This window comes from Cibotium barometz, chromosome 58, assembly GCF_041138505.1.
Source record: "Cibotium barometz isolate CiBa-2024 chromosome 58, ASM4113850v1, whole genome shotgun sequence".
Taxonomy (NCBI): Eukaryota; Viridiplantae; Streptophyta; class Polypodiopsida; order Cyatheales; family Cibotiaceae; genus Cibotium; species Cibotium barometz.
In genome coordinates, this window is record NC_141103.1 from 30,594,336 (window position 1) to 30,614,152 (window position 19,817).

Below are 19,817 nucleotides of genomic sequence, written 5' to 3' on the forward strand. Positions count from 1 at the left end.
TATCACCAAACGGTACAAGGCCTGCTCTCACCCATAATTGTACATATCCACATGAAACCCGAAAATACTGATGGATTTTTCGAAAAGACAATAAGCGGCCTCTACATGGCAACAAAGCATCCATAATTCTCACTAGTCCCAATTGAGCCATTCTATTGAATTTTGGCCGCTCAACAAGTTTGTCAAGCCACTCCAGAAGTTGTGAAGTAGCCAACACCTCACATGCCATAGAATTCAACTGCAACCAATAATTTGAAGGCTTCCATTTAGTGTGTGCCAACACCTCCTTCCATGAGATCATCAAATGAGAAAGGAGAGGTGAAGCCACCACTCAAACCTATTGCAAACCATTATTTACATTCCACCATGTACCATCAATCCTAGTATTACCATGCACAAGGAGAGGTGAAGCCACCACTCAAACCTATTGCAAACCATTCACTACATTCCACCATGTACCATCAATCCTGGTATTACCATGCACACAAGTACCTCCTCTATGGTGAGGACCTTAACCACCATTACCACCCATGCCTCTTGAGATACACACATATATCACAATAAAGGCCATCTCCTAGCGAACATATGTAATCTGACATCTAATAGGGCTGCCCCTCCACTCCTCTTCGGAGTAGTAACATGCTCCCAAGAAATCCATGCCTTCCTTGGCTTATTTCTTGCTCTTTTTCATAGCATAAATCTAATTGGTTGTTGTATCTAATCCAAATCTTTGCTCATACATGGCAATAAAGGCAAGAAAAAAGTTATCATACTAATCAGAATGGATTGTGCCACTTTGAGCCGAACATGCATAGGCCAACCCTAAGATTTCCAATTCAAAAAAAGGCAAGAAAAAAGATATCATGCTAATCATAATGGATTGTGCCACTTTGAGCCTAACATGCATAGGCCAACCCTAAGATTTCCAATACACAAACTTATCATTTATCCTTGCAGAAATCCATGCCAACAAAGCCTGTGAATCAACATCAACGCCAATAGGATAACCCAAGTGGCGTGTGATGCATCCCCTTTGTATGACTTGCCCACTCCATCCCCAAACCAAGCAAATCGCATGCAATATAGCTTATCAGAGAAGATTTTTGCATATTAATGTATAACCCTAAATCAAGAACAAAAGTATCCCAAACACACATAGCCTTCTGAACATTATCTCTTTGAGCCTTAAGGAACATGAAAGAATTATCTTGCCAATGCGTGGGCTAACCATGTGCTCTCCACTTGGAAGAGTAAGCCCTACAACTTCACCGTCCTCCACTAGCTTATCCGGTCGAGATAAGATTGGATGTGTAACAATTGCAAACAAGAGAGGGCTAAGTGGACATCCCTACCTAACCGATCTCATCAAATGAATGGACTCAGTCACCCCACCATTAACCATAAGTCTAGCCATTGCATGTTGGCTAATAGTATAAATCAAAGAAGACATGTGAGGGGGCCAAATCCCATAGCCTGCATAAGCTGTGAAATAAAAGACAACTAACGTGATGATAAGACTTTTCAATATCCAGTTGAATCATAACCACCTCTTTCCCTCCTCGAAGCCCTTGCATAATCAATTCCAATTTGTAAATTCAATATATTATGCAAAATTTTTTGACCTTTAAAAAATCCATATTACCTTGGATGAATCAAAGTAGGAAGAAATGGTTGTAACATGTTGGCCAAGACCTTTGCAAATATCTTATACATGGCCCCCATCAATGTGATTGGTCTCCATTGACGTAAATTAACTGGGGATGGAACTTTAGGCAATAAACGTACAAGCCCAATCTTCCAAGTCACAGGCATGATGCCTGTATTCCAAACCTCTTGAAAAATAAAAGCAAGAGAGACCTTCAACTCATCAGCATACTTCATGAAAACCTCATTGGGAAGCCCATCACATCCTAGACTTTTCCCTTTAGGCAAATGCTTCAACAACACATCTTCCACCTCATCCACATAAATATCTCTTTCCAATTCATTTGCAGAAACGTTTGATACCTAGTGACAAACCAAGTGAAACAAGGCCTCTCTAACATGACATCAGGAGATATGACCTCCTATAGACCCAACAAATGGCGATAAAAGTCCATACACACATCTAGAACACAAGTAGAATCACTGATCAATACTCCTTGTCTATCTTGCATCTTGACAATATGCTTTTGCAAATGAGCAAAACGTATATAACTGACAATTAGAATCCATTACGACATCCATTCGAGCCATAAGCTTATATCTCACATATTGATTCTCGTGCAATGCTGCAACCTGATTATTTGGGGACTGTTTTGAATCAAGAGGGGCATGTAGTGGCTTTTGAAAACCACCGCCTGCAATATGCAAAATAAATTATCCGTGTAAAAATGATGCATTATGAATCCCATACTAGGAGCACGATTTTGAATATTGAACATACAACACTCCCAACAAGCTGACACTCCAACAGAGATTACATGGCCTCAAAAGTTTTATAACACTTGCAACATAAATTGATGGAAAATAGTATGCTCCAAGAAAGTTTGGTTAACCTTAAGAGGAGCCTTTCCCAATAATGGCCTATAAGCATTCATAGAATGGCTATGCATCTCCAATACCAAAGGAAAATGATCTGACAAAATATGAGCTCTTATACCCACATATTGTTAAGAAGCATATGTAAATCCTCTCTCATGCTGTTGTAACCATGACCATATATCTTGTTTCAAAACTTGATTGGCAAGCACATTCTAGCTTAGCCTCTCCGGCCCATCCATATAAGAGAGGTGTAGAAGCATGCTCCGAAAATTCACATACATTAAAATCTCCCAACACAAAGCCAAGCTTAGCGTTGCACAAACACAATAAATCATACCATAACTAATGGCATGCAACATCATTAAGCGCATACAATCCCACAAGCTATAATGTTTCATCCATGAACTCCACTTCCACAACAATTCCACAACAATGAACCGCCCCCGGACTTCTTGCATAACCAATGATAGCTTAAACTAAGATTTAACTGCAATCATGACTCCTGATTGTGTAGTGAAGTGCCCACCATAAAACACATGAAATTCCTTGTAATACACTTGCCCAACCCCATAGAATGTTGTTTATTCTCCACAGCACAAAACATATCCCATTGACCTTGAAACACAGTACGCCACATGCAATAATTCTTGGACGGTGAACACACCTTTTACATTCCAACGAGACATCTACATAATCCATCAAAACATAAATCCAATCAATGAGGTACCACCACCAACTCCTTTACTTAAAATATTGCATAGGATCCTCAATGCCTTCTCTCTCCATCTGTTCTCACTCTTCGTAGCAAAACATCCCATCCACCCATTCCTTCACCTAAAGTACGGGCATAATTAGGTGATGTATCCTATCTCCACTTGACATCTGGATACTTCTTGTCCTAAGCTGAGACCATAGCCCCTTTTTTATCAAATAGAAGAGAAAAATTTACCTGATTTTCTTTCGTAACTCCAAGTATCAGATTATATCGAGTGTCATACCTTACCTTGGTTATCTCTCTCGCGTCCATCTTGTGGCAAGGACAAAATGATGAAGAGGCACTGTGGCCAACACCCACATTTTGAATACCACTAGAAGTAGCTATCTGGCGAGTACTGCTCTTCGCCACCACAAGCTAAGGTCTATCTTCTGTATCTGCCAAAACTTGTTTACCTTTATTCGCCAAAACTTGTTTACCTTTATATACCACTTTCTCACTTTGTTTTGCTACTTGTTTGCCCTTCTCTATATTCAAACCAAATGGCAAAACCGGAGCTAATGTATCCTTACGAGTCAAACCCTGGGACACATTCGGTTGTGGCTAAGTATTCATCTCCTCTGGACACTTTGAAATGAGGTGACGCATCTCCCCGCTTGCAAATGATCCCTACTTTAATTCGAAATACAAAGGGTCAATCCATCCACACACAACCTCAATTGTCGAGGTCGAGGCTTCCCAGTATCCCACAACATGCAAACCCTGATGCCACAAAAGATGTGCCAGATATTCACATGTCAAAATGTTTTTACAATGTTGCATTGTTGTGATAAAGACGTCTTTAGTAGAATAAAGCTAGGCATCTCTATTATGGGTTATTGATTATCTATACATTACAATGAAATGGTAATGATAAAGATATCTTTCAATCAAATCAATCTAGACATTACTATTATAGGTTATTGATTATAGATCCATGTTGATTTAGCACTAGATGTTGGTTAAAATAACCCCCTTCATCTCACTATCCAAGAGACTACATCAAAGGGAGCATTCAACCGGAACAATATATTCAAGGTTTTACACACATCCTCTTTTACAGCATGTATAAATATTATTCCAACGATAGCAAAGAATGTTAAGTACCAACGATCATTTGTACAAGCTCTTGCGCGGAGGTACAGACAACATAGCACGACTGTAGTTATATGGCTAGTATTGGGTTCTAATAACCTCAGACGAGTCCCCCACCCCTAGGTATGCTCACTTACATATTGCTGCATGAATGTAAAGGCTAACCATGTGGGTTGTAAAATCTTGAATATACTAACCCTATGACTTGCACAAGGATGGGGGCATGGGCTAAATGCTGGCCCCTCCATGTAGCCTTCGATAGACAGCTAGATTATGTGCACACATTTTAGGTTTGGTGAGTTCGTAGAAAGGAGTCACCTTTCACGAAGTACCAACCACTTTCCCACCCTACTTTTGGTCAGCTCCAAACTTCTCCAATTTTACACCGTTGAATAAGCACTTCTGAGTTGCTCACCAACATGCACAAAAACAAAACCATAAGGTAACTTTAAGACTGCAATGATGTGGAAATAAACAATGATAGTGAATGAGCTTTGAGATGATTGATGCATGATAGACCTGTTACCAAGAGATTCAAAAGAAAAATGATCACAGATCGTACCGACTATTCAATTTAGCAAAGGGACCCGTGCACCACAAGTCCCAGGTAACAAATCAACATCTCACCTTGTGCCTCCGACGGGTAGCCCTAGGGCAAATTCTCTGTTTCCAACTTAAGTTGAGGCTCTCAAGTTGGAGACCAAAAATTTGCCCTAGGGGCTACCCGACGGGGGCACAAGGTGAGATGTTGACATGTGTTTGAACAGTGAGCCATGTTGGAGCTCTAGCTGCTCTCAGCCTCGGCTCAGCTTGACTTTACAAATATTTTCTTGTAGAGTAATGTGTCAAGTCTCCAAAACCTGTGTTAACCTAGTTGATGTGGTCACAGTTAGTGTCGAACTAGATTCCCTTCCATAGGTGTGACAACCTAGATTGACATGGTAGGCATTTGAGACTAGGCCATGCACTATTGCTTGCATAAAATCTCCATCAAGCTAGGGACTGTTGCCCTTTAAATACGCCCTTTAAACACCCCTTTGCATTTACACACCAAGGACAGAGACGACAATAGGGAAAAAAGCAGTAAGGGTTCTAAACCTTGCAATAACAGTTAGTCATTAACTGGAGAAAAAAAGCAGTCAACACCACAAGCCCATACAGACTGAATTTCCGTGCAGAATTGGCACATGCTGCTGCAGCCCTAGAACTCCATGAAAGATCCCTACATTTCACCACAATTTTCAGTGCCCTACAAGACAATTACATCGATGCAGAATGCACCCCACAGGCATTATGCCCAAAATTCAGTGCCAAACGACAGTTTTGTTGTAAGATAAATAAGGGAAGGGAAGACACTGGGGGGGGGGGGGGGGGTTGCGGACTTTTGCAAAGAAATCCTAACACGCACACAAATGACTGCTACCAGCCCCGTGTTTAGTTTCTTGCAAACAGCAGAACTGTCATGATCGTCGTTAACTCTACAACTAACCAAGCAGACAAGGTGCACAAAGTTGAGCACAACAGAAAACAGACCTCCAGAATCAAGGAATCCCACATTCCACCGCAATAATAACCATCTCCCAGCAATACTTAATTCGTTCGCAGAAGCTTCACTTAGCTCACCAAATTTGATGATAGGACATTCGAAAAGGAGAGACTGCTATTCTTTGCACCCAAATATTTCCCCCAAATTACGTAGACCTATATACTACAAATTACATCACGACACTAGAATTTCATTCTTGCAAAAACTTAAGATATAAAGGTTAAGGCTGAGGTATTAGCAGCATAGTAGGTGTAATTCCTTGTGGTTGAAACCTGTCTATTGATTTACTATCTAGTTCGAACTTGCCTTGATGAGGTAAGTGTGTTATGCCCCAAAATCCTCTTGCAATACACCAAAAGCCAAGTAGTTAAAAAACCTGCACCCTTCTGCTTCTCCCTTTGCAGCATAACTAATCACACCATAACTCAGCATTTCCAGCCACACTATACTCCGAAAGGTAAGGTTCACACTAGGTAGCGCAAAACATGTCCATGTGAGGTACACATATGTAGCCCTCCCACTGTAGTGAAGATATGTTTGGTCCAACAAAAAACTGCTTTCAAGATTCACCATCTCCAGAGGAATAGCTGACATCTGACATTCTGAGCCATAATACACCAAAAAACATGGGAGGATTGCACCAAACTACAGGGCTCCAACCAGCAATCAAAACCTACCATGACTGCTGGCCCCCAGCTGCTCAGATATCACCCATCCACCACGCTCACTAGTTCATATTCAACCAAAGAGAGATTGTTGTCCTCCTTAACAACAAAACTAGATGGTTCTGTGACCTCAACTCGTCCCCACTTGTCCACAGCCAGCCGCATACAGCCCTTGAACATATCAATTTTTGCATTTCGAAGAATTACAGTCACACCTGGCTTCATCATATCCACTGCCAAAGAGCCACAAAATTAGAGATTGACAAAACAGTTGTGAGCAACCGCAAATGTGTATGACTATATAGTTATTACTTAAATAGAGAGACGTTACGTCCGACCCTTTAAAAGGCATCGATCCAACACATATGCAAGAGTCTTACCAAGCAGAGTAACCCTCAGAACCCTATGCAATGGCAAAGGAAACCAAGGACTGAAAGATTTATCCAAGCAGAGATGATGAAAACACACCCTGTTCATTTCTTGCCGTGAATATGATGACCCCCGTTTCATCTCCTACTAAGCATTCAGCGATGCAAACACTCCGGGCATGATTGACATCAGGCCGGGCCCGTTGCAGAACAGTCTTGGAGCTTACAACCTTAACAACAAGAGTGTGTCCAGCAGTTCCGGGCTGCAATTGGTCCACCTTCACAAACACTGGCTTCCTGAGCTTGGCTTGAGGGTTTTGCTCAGCCATTGTCAACACCTGCAGACTATCAGAATTAAATTTACAAATTATTGAAAACTGGCCTTGAAAAGAAATGACGCAAGTCAACCTAGGTCACGATATAACCTTATCTACTTAACACTTGCAATAGCAAGAGAGAACCTTAGTAATAACCTGGGGAAAATACTGCAAGAGAAACCCTTTCACGGCAATGGCAAAAGAAAGCCATTGAAGAACTTGAAAGGGCACCTGTGAACCGTAACACTAGAAATACTTGGAAATGGCCTTAGAATGCAATTACATACAAAGCATTATTACCTCGGTCCCCGAAAGAACCTTTCAGACACTCAACAAGACTGTACAAACCCCTACAGAGGACCTTGAAGAATTTCTGGAATGGCATTAAAAAACATGCATCTTATCCACCATAGAAACCCCATAAAGGCAATGGAAAACCTTATTAAAGCCGTAAAAAGGTAAAGAAACCCCAAAAAAGCAATCACATCGTCACACAAAAACCTTACCCAGCAAAGGGCGATAGAAAACCATGATCTCAGATCACATCTGCCAGCAACAGCAACAAACCCACACGAAACAGAAAACCTAAGCGCACTAGAAGAGCTAAGAAGCCGCAACGGAAAAAAAATCCTCAAATGGAAATCGCACCATTAAAACTATAAAAAGCCATATCCACCATAGAAAAACCTAGCTCGGCAAGCTGGGGCTTGAGATGAAGCCCTAGAATGCAACCACAGAGACGGTGTTTAAAGGAAAAAAAGCAAAAACACAGAAGCAAAAGCACATTATGTATTTGAGAAATCTCGCTGTGCAGCATGAAAAAACCTGACAGGAAAAACATGGAGAAATGTTCGCAAGAACCGTGCGTTCCGTGCGGGAAACCCCCGCCTTCGTGCAGAGAGAGAGAGAGAGAGAGAGAGAGAGAGAGAGAGAGAGCAAAAGCGCACCTTCGATTAGGGTTTCGCAAAGACGACAGCGGGAATGAGCAGTTGCAAAGGCGGAACATACACATATATGAAACCACCAATTTGCTTATCTTAAGTTAATCTGGAATTAGCGCTAACAACCGACCCACTTCCCCCAATGATTTGCTCATTTCACCAACCCGAGTGATTTGATCATTATAATTTCCCCTTTTTTCTTTTTTTGAGGTGGTGTAGATCACTTTGTTTATGTTTGGGACGCCTAGGGCATGTAGTCGAGTTAGTAGAACAGTCGGGTCTCATTATGGGGGCTCAGGTTTAATGCCTGTGAGCTACACGGCAAGGGCTGCTTGTGTGAGCCGATGGATTATTTCACCTTCTGTATGTTTGGGCACGTACACATGCATGTGTGCTTGTGTGTGTGTGTGTTTTTTTTCTAATCCGAATGAGAGTAATTGTATTATTCAAAGGCCAACATTTCAAATACAAAAAGCTTTTCTAGAGAAGCTTAACTCATTGGTAATCCTGGATGGAATTCTTAACCTCAATGAGCTCAAGTATGAATTGAGCTAATTCTGCATCTTCCTTTGCAAGCTGTTGTCCGACTTCTTCCTGACTCTCCCAGTAACTTTGATGTTTCTTATCTTCTCTTCGTACTCAACTCGAGCTTCGTTGATGGCAAGCACTTCTTCAACTTCAATGCGTGATTGTTGGGCCCGACAGACAGTATTGTTCGCTTTTAATATCATCCTCATCTCTGCATAGAAATAGCAATCCTCAGACCAGGGCATTTGAGTGAGACTGCATTATGGAACACTGAGTAATTGCGCATAATCCACACACACCACAGATATTCTGCTCTAATTGCATTCCATAGGTTCTATGAACAACCAGAGAAGTCCCGAAGCAGGATTTGTTTCCATGTTAACTGAGATTCCTTGACCGGGGAAAGACATTGTTGAACCAATTCCAAGAGGCTTTTATTATATTTGCATGTAATAAACAGATGGGGTATGGTCTCTTCTGCCTGTCTGCATCGAGGGCACCCAGTTTTTTAGTCCATATCCCTTTACAAGCCATAATAAGCCATAATAGAACAGATTTTTTGGGAGGAATCACATTAGACCAAATTTTGGAGAATCAAAATTCCCAATGTTTCCTGTGCCACAGGATGTTCCATTTGGTATTGAGTCTAACATGAACCGGCATACCATTAAACGGTAGGGGGAGAGATGGGCAACATAGTATTGGACTGAGACCCGTTAAAAGCATCCAACGTAAAGGCACTCCTGCATTGAATAAGCATGGCCTTGTCTGGGTCCCATTTGGATACCATTAAACGGTAGGGGGAGAGATGGGCAGCATAGTATTGGACTGAGACCCGTTAAAAGCATCCAACGTAAAGGCACTCCTGCATTGAATAAGCATGGCCTTGTCTGGGTCCCATTTGGATATTCGACAATATGAAGAGTAAATCCTCTCTATTGATTCTATACATCTGCCTTAACTGATCATACTCGAACCATGCCTGAGCAGTGAAATCCCAGCATTGAATCCCCTTCTTAGATAATTTATGGGCTTTCTTCAAATTATGAGCATCCACACAGTCATCTAGGCAGAGAGAGAGAACCAAATGGAATCCTTATGAAAGATACCTGCTGGCAGATTTCCTAGTGTTCTTTGACATGCATATAGATTCCATGACTCTGTTTCATGAAGACTAGATACTTCTAACCAAATCGGATCCGGAGGATTTTATATGGATTCTACTGAGAAACGTAGGGAGAGGAAAGGGAGGTTTTTCCAGTAAGGTCTAGTCGACATTCTATGTGCACTCTGATTTCTATGGTACAAACTTCTTATGATCCATTTGGTTGCCATTCTACTGGTGGCAAGGTCCCTACATTTGGGATCCCCAGTCCTCCCTTCTGTTTAGGCTGAGTACAGTATGTCCAGGCAACCTTATGTATTTTATACATATCCGCATCTCCTGGCCAGAGGAAGTTTCGGCATAATGACTACAACTCTTTAGTATTACTCTTAGAGGGTGTCTAGCATGAGAGAAAGTAAATGGTTGTGGGAATGAACAAGTGTTTAAGCACCAGGCATCTTCCTGCTAGATTCTGATGATACCCTTTCCATCTATCAAACTTTTCTTTCACTTTCTCCATTACCCACTGCCATCTCTGTTTCATGGACACGCCGAAACCCATTGGAATGCCTAATAACCTAAAAATTTGTCCCTCATTGATGACTTGGCAGCCTGTTCAATTATCCACTTTTTGGAGGGTCATTAATCAATGTTTTAATTCATGTTTTTTTATTATTAATGAGGGATCCTAAGGCATTGCAGAATATCTGGCGACACTCCCATAAAGTTCAATTATCCACTTTGGAGGGTCATTAATCAATGTTTTAATTCATGTTTTTTTATTATTAATGAGGGATCCTAAGGCATTGCAGAATATCTGGCGACAGTCCCATAAAGTTCTTATAGAGTTCTCATCATTATGCAGCAATCCATTTGTGTCATATGCAAAAAGCTACAAGCCCCTTATTGTTAGGTAATTCAATGCCTTTCATTTCACCTTTCTACAAGGCATCTTGTATTAACCATCCGAGTGCATCTGCAACTATAGCAAAGAGTAAGGGGGCAAGAGGGCAACCTTGTCTGATAGATCTCTTAAGTTCAAAGGGTTCGGATAATCTGCCACCATTGACCACTACTCTGTCTTTGGCATTATCAAACAATGTTGCTACTTTTCTGATAAAAAGAGGTCCTAAACCCATATCTTTTAAAGATTGAAGGATGAAATCCCACGCTAGTCTATCATTAGCTTTGTCAAAGTCAATCTTAAAGAATATAAAGTCTAGTTTAGTGTCTTGGGCATGTTCTACTCCTTCCCACAAGGCAATAATGGCATCAAGAATGTAGCGACCCTTTATGAATCCTTTTTGTTCCTCTCTTACCCACTTTTTAAGATTGTTACTGAGCCTCCTTGCCAACACCTTAGCATATACTTTATATGTTGTAGGTAGCATGGAGATGGGCCGCCAGTTGGAGAGATCATCCCTTAGCACCCCTTTTGTGAATCAACTTGATAATCCCTTCATTCAGAGAGATTGGAAGGGCTCCATGATCTAAGCTTTCTTGCCACACAAGAAGAAGAGGTGGAATCAAGAGATCCTTAAACTGTTTGAAAAATTCTACTGGAAGGCCATCTATACCAGGCCTTTTCCCATTCTATAGACAGTCTATTACATCTGCAATTTCTTCTGCAGAAACATCAACTTCAAGAGTTGTTGCTAAAGAGCTGGGGACAGTTTTCTGTTTGCATTCTGTAATTTTTTTACATGCCGTGTCTTTCTCCTCATTTCTAATTAGAGGGGTGTTGAAGATGTTCGAGAAGTTCTCTCTTTAAGAATATGGCACAACGGAAAGAGATAGCAAGACAATGCAATAGATACACAATGGAGATAGCAAGACGAAGCACAAAATAGACAATGCAATAGATACACAATGGAGAGAAATTAAAATTCTGATTATACCAAAGAGGTACAAGTGATGGTGCTGTCCACCCGTGTGCTCTCAAGTAGAGCTTAGATGGCAATCTAGACAAACTTTGGAAGAAGTATGTATGAAGTGTAGAAGGGGGTGGATACTCACAAGCATTGGATGCCTTAGCTCATGGCAACCATGTCCATATATAGTACTGTAGGCGGTGTGGTAGACGCGTATACAAGGAGGGCAGTTACATTGCATAGACATGGTCACCGCCCACGTATCAAGAGTGTGGCCCACCGCCCACTAATGATTGACCTAGTACCTGAGAGAATATTCTAGGGAATATTCCTCATGCCATCGCCTCGGGGGTGCAGGCCAAGGGGGTTGCTAACCCCCTTGGGACCCTCCAGCTGGAGCGATGCCCCGCATACTAGCTAACGCTCGTACCCCCGATGATATCCTAACCATCATCAATGGTCACAACAATAATGACCCCATCGGCATCTAAGCCGGGGTTCCCACTAAAGACATATGCACCATGGCTACTCCTCATAATGTGTGCATTATACATCAAAGTGAGATACATGCTGAGAGGCGGGCATTGAGTGTATACTAACAGTCCCTTGCAGTGTTCATGTTCTCTTCAATGGATGCTGCAGAGAGGCCGTGAGGAGTTTTGAAAAAGGGGCAGAATTCTTTGTCAGCTTTCTTTTTAAAGGATTGTGAACATCTCTTTGGATGATCTATCTACTTTGCCAGCCCACCATTCTCTTATAAAAGAGTTTAAGATGTTGGCATTGAATAAATTCCTCCCTTCTTAACTCAGCTTTAAGATTATTTATTTCAATGCTCAAATCCTCCTAAGATGAAGACACTCTATTTTCTAATTCCTTAAGTCGATTGTACCTGTTGTTCCTTCTTAGAGCTCGTGTTTTGGCTTTCTTGATGGAGACTAAGAAGTCTTGAGTGTCTCGGACAACTCTTGACCACACCCTCCTCCCATATTTGTTTGATCCTGGCCTGGATTATTGGCAGCCTGAATAATTTGGGGTCAGTATGATCCCGGCTTGGATTGTTGGCAGCCTGAACAATTTGGGGTCGGTATGGAACCACCCAGATTTAATTTCCTGACAGGTGGATTTGAGGGTTAATATGATAGGGAAGTGATATGAGAGAACAATATTCCTCATAACTTTGACAGTTGAACCACCCAGATTTAATTTCCTGACAGGTGGATTTGAGGGTTAATATGATAGGGAAGTGATATGAGAGAACAATATTCCTCATAACTTTGACAGTTGAACTCATTTATTTCTGATGCAAGAAGCCAATGTTACATCAACACCAAGGTCTATTCCCCCACTTCCTTGCGGATAGTTAGTTTACACACCATGCTTGGAGACTAAACATAAGTTCTTCTGCAATACATCACTTGTCACCTTGATTTCTTGTAGGTAGATAAAGGAAGGCATAAATCTTGAATGCCATATCCAATCTTTAATAAGATGGGGTCTTATTTCATTAGTCAGACCTTTTGTGTTATAGGACAGAGCTATAATGTTGTCTAGCATCATGTTCTGGGGGTTTTGGATGGAGATTTCCCATTGGACTTAGGGGTCTTTTCATTTGGGGCTAGGGAATGCATCCCTAGGGAATGCATCCCTCCCACTTGTGATTGTCTCCTTTTGGAGGAGCCTAAGTCACTCAAGCTACCATTTCTAATACCTTGCTTTATAGTTGCAAGGGAGGCATTTTTAAGTTTTCCCCTGGTAGAGTCTCCTCATTTGCTTGTGAAGGGAGAAGTTGATCTTCCTGGAAATTTTCCTGAAAGTCCATGTCCTCTACCTCCCTTGCAAAGACATCTTGTCTAGCCTCAGCCTAATAGCTCGGAACATACTTCTCAACATCACTAGGGGACCCCTCCTCTGGCTCGGAAGGTTCAGCATGATCCATCTCAATCAGGGCCTGGGGGTGCCACCTAGGATTGAGGTCGTCAGTGTGTCTAATCCCTAATAGTCTACCCAACGGGTTAATAAGTTTCAACAAAGTACAGAGGTGCAAAGGAAAGTTAGGGAGCTCTACCCAGATGGGTACGAGAGAGGGTTTGGGACCCAAAGGAGAAAAGTCCAGGGACCATCCAAATACATACAGGGGGGAATTCCTAACCATCCATTGCCTTGCCCCTAGCACGTTAAGGCCCATTTGCTGAGTTTTAAACACGAAGCAATAGTAGTCGTTAGGGAGAAATTGCGTCTTTTCTACTTCCCAACCCCTAACGATCCAATTGTTCCTAATCCATGAACGCAGAAACTCTACTGGAGGTCTAGGACCAAAGCACAGTCCCACTACTGCTCTGGCCTGGTAAGAATAATTCCACTCATTTGCCAAATCTTCAGGTAATGAGACAGAGATGTTCTTACAAATTCCAGGTTGCCAATTTTGCATTCGATCAGAATTGTTGCTTCCCTCTTCGTTGTTCTTTGCTCTGCAGCTTCATTATTTTGCCCTTGTTCACCTTTGAGAGGGCCTTGTTGATCCGACGGATCTCTTCCACCTCTAGAGTCGAGGAGGCTCTGTCGCTCCGATAGTTCTTCTAAGTCCGACTCTATCTTCATCTCGGGAGCTCTCGCCTAGGAGGCCATACTCAGGATTGAAAACTGTACAAAAATTGATAGATGGGTCTGAAGAATGCTGAAAGTGCCCAAAGGTTAGGTTGTCTAAACCTAAGTAAGGGGAGGGTGCCACGTGGTGTCCATGCAGTGGAGAGGGTGCCACGTGGTGTCCATGAAGTCCGACTCTATCTTCATCTCGGGAGCTCTCGCCTAGGAGGCCATACTCGGGATTAAAAACTGTACAAAAATTGATAGATGGGTCTGAAGAATGTTGAAAGTGCCCAAAGGTTAGGTTGTCTAAACCTAAGTAAGGGGAGGGTGCCACGTGGTGTACATGCAGTGGAGAGGATGCAGTGGAGAGGGTGCCACGTGGTGTCCATGCAGTGGAGAGGGTGCATGGCGGCTTTCCTGCATGATGTCTCGAATCCCCACTGAAGCCTGCCATGCCCCCTCCATATCGCGTATTGATGAATCCGCCTTGGAGGACGAGCCCTCCACTTGACTCTGCACATCCTGTACTGAATGCCTTGCTTGGGATGACGAGCCATCTGCTTGAAGATTCATTTGGCTCGATTTTTTTGGGAGTCGGCTTGGGGTGCCTGAACTGGAACCCCCTGGTTTCGCCATGGGGAAATCTTTAGTAAAAGAGGTTGCAACAAGCCTATTTAGGTCATGAGGAAAAAGTTTCCATATATTTCCCATTAGAAAGCTTTGGAATGATTGAATTATCTTGTGTTTTGTGAGAGGCCTTGGCTAGGTTACAAATGAACCCAAGTGAGAAAATCAAGTTTGTCAACCATCTAAAGTAAAGGATTTATCCACTTATTGTATGTTAGCACAATATTTGCCCTAGCCAACACACACACACACACACACACACACACACACACACACACACAAAGTTTGGTTGGTTAAGGACCTCATCTGGTTAGGGTGAGCACAAAGTACAACTATTAGTCATAGATCATTGGAAGCATAGAATCTCTACCAAGGACAAAACCTCTACTAAGGACATAGTGTCCATCTTCCCAAAGGTAGTAAGATTGATACTTAGGGTGATATCCTTGAGGGCATCAAAATGTGAATTGCGTAAAGAAGAGGTATGTAATTTGGGCCTTCACCACTTCTTTGACATGTCAAAAAATCCAAGAAGAGGGAAGGGATAACTCTCTTGAGGGTTTTAGCTCTAGGAAGAAGTCCTCTATATGGTTAAGTATGAACCAAACAAACATGGTTGAACCAGATGATATGATCTTAATGCCACCCATTGCCCAACAGTAGTAAGGGTGGTACTTAGGGTGTTATCCTTAAGTTCTTTAATTTCTTGAAGAAGAGATGAAACACCCCAAGTAAGAAGTCCACTAACTTGTATGTAAGCCCAAGACTGATACTCACAATTGATACATCCAAGCCACTTAAATCTACATATAACAACTCTATTACACATGTCCACAAGAACATAACCCCACTCACATACACATATCACTTGCGAAGCCAATTAGGATCTTCTTCTTGAGTGGATTGTGGTTTCTAGAGGTAGCTGTTGCGGTTGCTCTTGGGCAAGAGGCTCCGCAGGTGGATGAAAGAATCCTCCATGGGTGTGTAGACTGAGGGATTTCGAAAATATTTCCAACTTTTACCTCTTTAGGGGAAGTTTAGGCTTGGAGTTGTCGAAGAGATGCTGCTTCATAAGCTGAAAGGGTTAGGCAAGGCGCAAAGGGTGGAAGTTCTTTGCCGATGACATGATAAAGGACTTAGTGTACCTTGCCTACCGCATTCTTGCATGAGCCTTGGAGTTCACACTAGTAAAGGCTTTAGCCCAATATTCACGAGTTGGCATGAAAGCACCTTGGATAGGATGGTGAGGGACACCCCATTCCTCTGGTCATCTCGAGCCTTCTTATGAAAAAAGTAAGCACGTGAGCCACAGGCATTATGTCGGTCCCAAGCCTTCTAGTTGGGTGAGGAAAGTGAGCAGGTGATTGACACGGGCACCAATTTTGGACTATGATGTCTTCAAAATTGGCCCCATTGGAATTGAGACCTTTTTTTATGACTAGGTGCTGAACCTCGGCCATGGCTCCTTTCCTACTGTGTAATTGTTAAGACGGCTAGAAGGTGTAGGGCTCTTCTAATAAGATCCTTGGTGAGAGTGCCTGCGTGACATTGTGACCTATCCGGCATCTCTACCTAGCTTGAATTGTACGTGTTGTGGCAGCATTCGATGAAGTGCAAGGTGAGAGGTAGATATGGGCCCCATGACAATTGGTTTTGAAAGGTAGTGGCCAACCTTGCTAGTGTTTGATTGTGCGCAGTGTTTTCTTCTTTTCGTCTTCTTGCCATGTGTGCGGCTTGTGCTTAGGTGGCGGATGGTACTTTTTGGTCAAGGCGAACACCTCTTATGCCTGCTTTTTGTATCATCTGTCTAGGCTCTTCTTCTTCTTAACGGTCTTATCGCCTTCGTGCTTTTCGTATGTTTTCCATTCTTCTTGGGTGCAGTGCAGGCTTCCCATTGGCCCTGGCTGTCTTATTTGTTACGTTATTCTCTTCTTTGGTGCGGCTTTTGTCCTTCGTGTCGTGCAGCTCTGTTTTCGGTTTTCTCTTCTCTTACTTACTCGTTTTAGTTGCCCTGTCGTGTCCCTCGTGAGCAATTCATAATACACATTATATGGTGGAGTGTTTGGTCAAAGAATTATTTGTGGTGCACAAGATATCGACACCTTACCAGCCACAAGCAAATGGCCAAGCTGAGAGCACAAATCAGACACTATGCACTATTGTCACCAAGATGGTAGACACATCAAGATGCCATTGGGAGCACAAGTTGCACTCTACCTTATGAGCCTACCACACTGTCGTCTACAAGGTGAGTATCGGCATCACACCTTTCTAGCTTGCTTTTGAGCTTGATGCAACCACTACAATAGGGCATAACCTCCCACACAGAGGTTAGTTCGCTTAGAGCAACTAAGCAAGCAAAGAGAGAGAGAGAGAGAGAGTCTCTTAAAAAAATATTCCTTCTTCTTGTGTTTTTTCGCCATGAGAAACTTTATGGTAGATCTCGCGGCAACATTTTGCATACCTTTAGTCTTAGCTAACTTTCTGGAGTGATTGGTGATGATGGTGACTTATATGAAACACGCATGGGTTCCCTTGTTTAACAGTTGGACTAATGGGACCCATAAAGTCTAAACCCCATTTTTCAAATGTTTGTTTCAAAATTACAGGCATTTGGGGCATACAGTCCTTCTCTTAAACTATGGCAAATCTTTTGCATTCATCACAGCATCTGACAAACTCCGATGCGTCTCCAACGAGTGTAGGTCTGGCTTGGAGAAATTTGTGGGCTATCATGTCCTCAACAAAGTGTCCTCTAGCTATACCAAAATGGGCTTGCTTAAGAACAACAAAGTTATCTTCATGATCGCATTTCCTCATGATTCCGTCTTAACCCTTCTTGTGAAGCATTCCCGCTATGAATTGATAGGGGTCACAATTTTTTCATGATGAGGCGTCTTGTATATCCTTCATGATGGGACAACCAATTGGGAATCCATTGAAGTGTACGATGTTTTCACTCCATTATGGTACATGGTCAATGTGGAACAATGGAGCATCGGGAAGATCATCTTCCACTCTTAAAGAGGGTTCTCCATTTATTCTAGAAAGGTGATTAGAAAGAGGGTTCTCAGTTTGGAATTCTAGAAAGGTGATCGGCATGGACGTGTACGTACCCTTTTCACATGGTGATTGTAAAATCACATTCTAAAAGAATGAGCAACCATGTGGTGATGCACCCCATGGTGCTATTGAAATTAGAGCAATGTGATGAGCTATGGTGGATCAAATACTAGAATCAACATCATTAACAAAGTGATTAGTATCCAAGCATCTAATCCCACTGATTTCTCCTTGATTCACTCCACCTCTCCCAAAATATCTCCACCTCTTTTGCTTGATTCTCTCCACCTCTTCACTTTTCCTAGAATATCTTCCAGAATATCTCCACACTTCCTAAATCTTCTCATGCTACCCTTTATTCTCTCCCAGTAGATTCTTCTCACCTTTTCACAGGTTCTTTCACATTTACACATTCTCTTTTACAGCCTCTAACCAAGGGCTTGTTCCCGCACACACCCTATTCACTTGTATATTTCACAGGTTCTTTCACATTTACACATTCTCTTTTACAGCCTCTAACCAAGGGCTTGTTCCCGCACACACCCTATTCACTTGTATATTTCAACACCTCCCCTCAAGTGAATACTCTCTAGCACACCTGGACCCTATTCACTTGTATATTTCAACACCTCCCCTCAAGTGAATACTCTCTAGCACACCTGGACCCTATACCAAGTTTCCCTCTTACTTGATAGCTCGCAACCAGTGTCTCAAGTCCCTAAACTCATAGTCCTTGACAATCTCTTTCTCTCTATGTGTCCAAGGCTTACTACAAGTGCCCACGACCTTGACTAAAGTGCTCACACATACATCTATCTATCACGTGGCCTACATCATCGGCGGTGGCTCAGAGGTGGTTTTACTTTGTTGGGGCAGGTTACATTGGGTTGTGGGGTCTCTCTCTCTCTCTCTCTCTCTCTCTCTCTCTCTCTCTCTCTCTCTCTCTCTCTCTCTCTCTCTCAGACTCAAAAAAGATGATCCAACTCCACTTCCTTTGGAGCCTCCATGAAGTTTGCCGATGTCGTTCCTTCTCCACTGGGTTTGCTGTAGCAGTCTCTTGCCATGTGTCCTGGCTTTCCACAGTTGTGGCAAGTGAAGGTCCTTCCTCCTACTCTGTCTCTTCCTCGTCCTCGTCCTCGAGAGAATCCTCCTCGGGTGAAGAATGCTTTTTCTTCTCTTGCTGTTGAGTCGATCCATTTCTCTTGCTCTAGTAGAGCTGCTTCTATCTCGTGTAGCTTCAATTCAGGTACATTCTTTAGTGTTGTTACAATATTTTCATATTCACCTTTGTCCACACTCTTTAGAAGCACTACTAGTGCCTCATCATCTTCTACCTTTTTGCCAATAGCTGCAGCTGTTGCTTAATGCTTTTATATCTGTTCAAGTGTGTGAATAATGGTTCACTTTCCTTCATATCCAATTCGTAGAATTGCATTAACAGATTTATCTTTGAATTTTTAGCTTGTGTGCCAAATAATTTATTGAGTTCATCCCATGCATCTTTTGCCCATTGTATCCCTGTGATGTGATGAATGATTTCATCATTTAAACTGAGTGCAATAAGTCCCAATGCTTTTTCATTCCTGCTCTTCCTCTCATTTTCCCCTCTCACCTCTGGACATTCATCTCTTCCTTCAACTAGCCCCCACAGATTTTTTCTCATGATGAGCAGATACATGGTTTTTGTCTGCCATGTGTAAAACTGCTCCCCATAAAATTTGGCTATTTCTTGTGCTGTACTCATGATGATGTGAAGGGGGTCTTACCTCTTGATCCAATTTCAAGATTCAAGGGCAATGTCTACCCTTTTACAACTCAATCTGGTGTT

General features: G+C 42.3%; 1 protein-coding gene across 3 annotated transcripts; it reads right to left on the bottom strand.

Annotated features, from left to right (window-relative positions):
* Nucleotides 1-6,052: 6,052 nt before the first annotated feature.
* LOC147606154 (uncharacterized protein At4g28440-like) lies at nucleotides 6,053-8,345 on the bottom strand. 3 transcript variants are annotated; one of them, XM_086792652.1, is made up of 5 exons: nucleotides 8,216-8,238; nucleotides 7,917-7,988; nucleotides 7,775-7,814; nucleotides 7,052-7,289; nucleotides 6,053-6,816 (listed from the first exon to the last, which is right to left on the bottom strand). In XM_086792652.1, the coding sequence occupies exons 4-5, from the start codon at nucleotides 7,278-7,280 to the stop codon at nucleotides 6,626-6,628; spliced, it is 420 nt and encodes a 139-aa protein (XP_086648778.1). In that variant the 5' UTR covers nucleotides 7,281-7,289; nucleotides 7,775-7,814; nucleotides 7,917-7,988; nucleotides 8,216-8,238; the 3' UTR covers nucleotides 6,053-6,625. The 3 variants fall into 3 exon arrangements, with proteins under 3 accessions (XP_086648778.1, XP_086648777.1, XP_086648779.1); XM_086792651.1 differs by lacking the exons at nucleotides 7,775-7,814; nucleotides 7,917-7,988 and having other exon boundaries at nucleotides 8,216-8,345; XM_086792653.1 differs by lacking the exons at nucleotides 7,775-7,814; nucleotides 7,917-7,988 and having other exon boundaries at nucleotides 7,052-7,296; nucleotides 8,216-8,250.
* Between the last annotated feature and the right edge of the window lie 11,472 nt (nucleotides 8,346-19,817).

Excerpts from the sequence above, each read along its gene's own strand:
- LOC147606154 (XM_086792651.1), bottom strand. The coding sequence starts at position 7,280 with ATGGCTGAGCAAAACCCTCAAGCCAAGCTCAGGAAGCCAGTGTTTGTG. Across the intron at positions 6,817-7,051 it reads CACGGCAAGAAATGAACAGG|TGGATATGATGAAGCCAGGT; the intron begins GTGTGTTTTCAT and ends GCTCTTTGGCAG.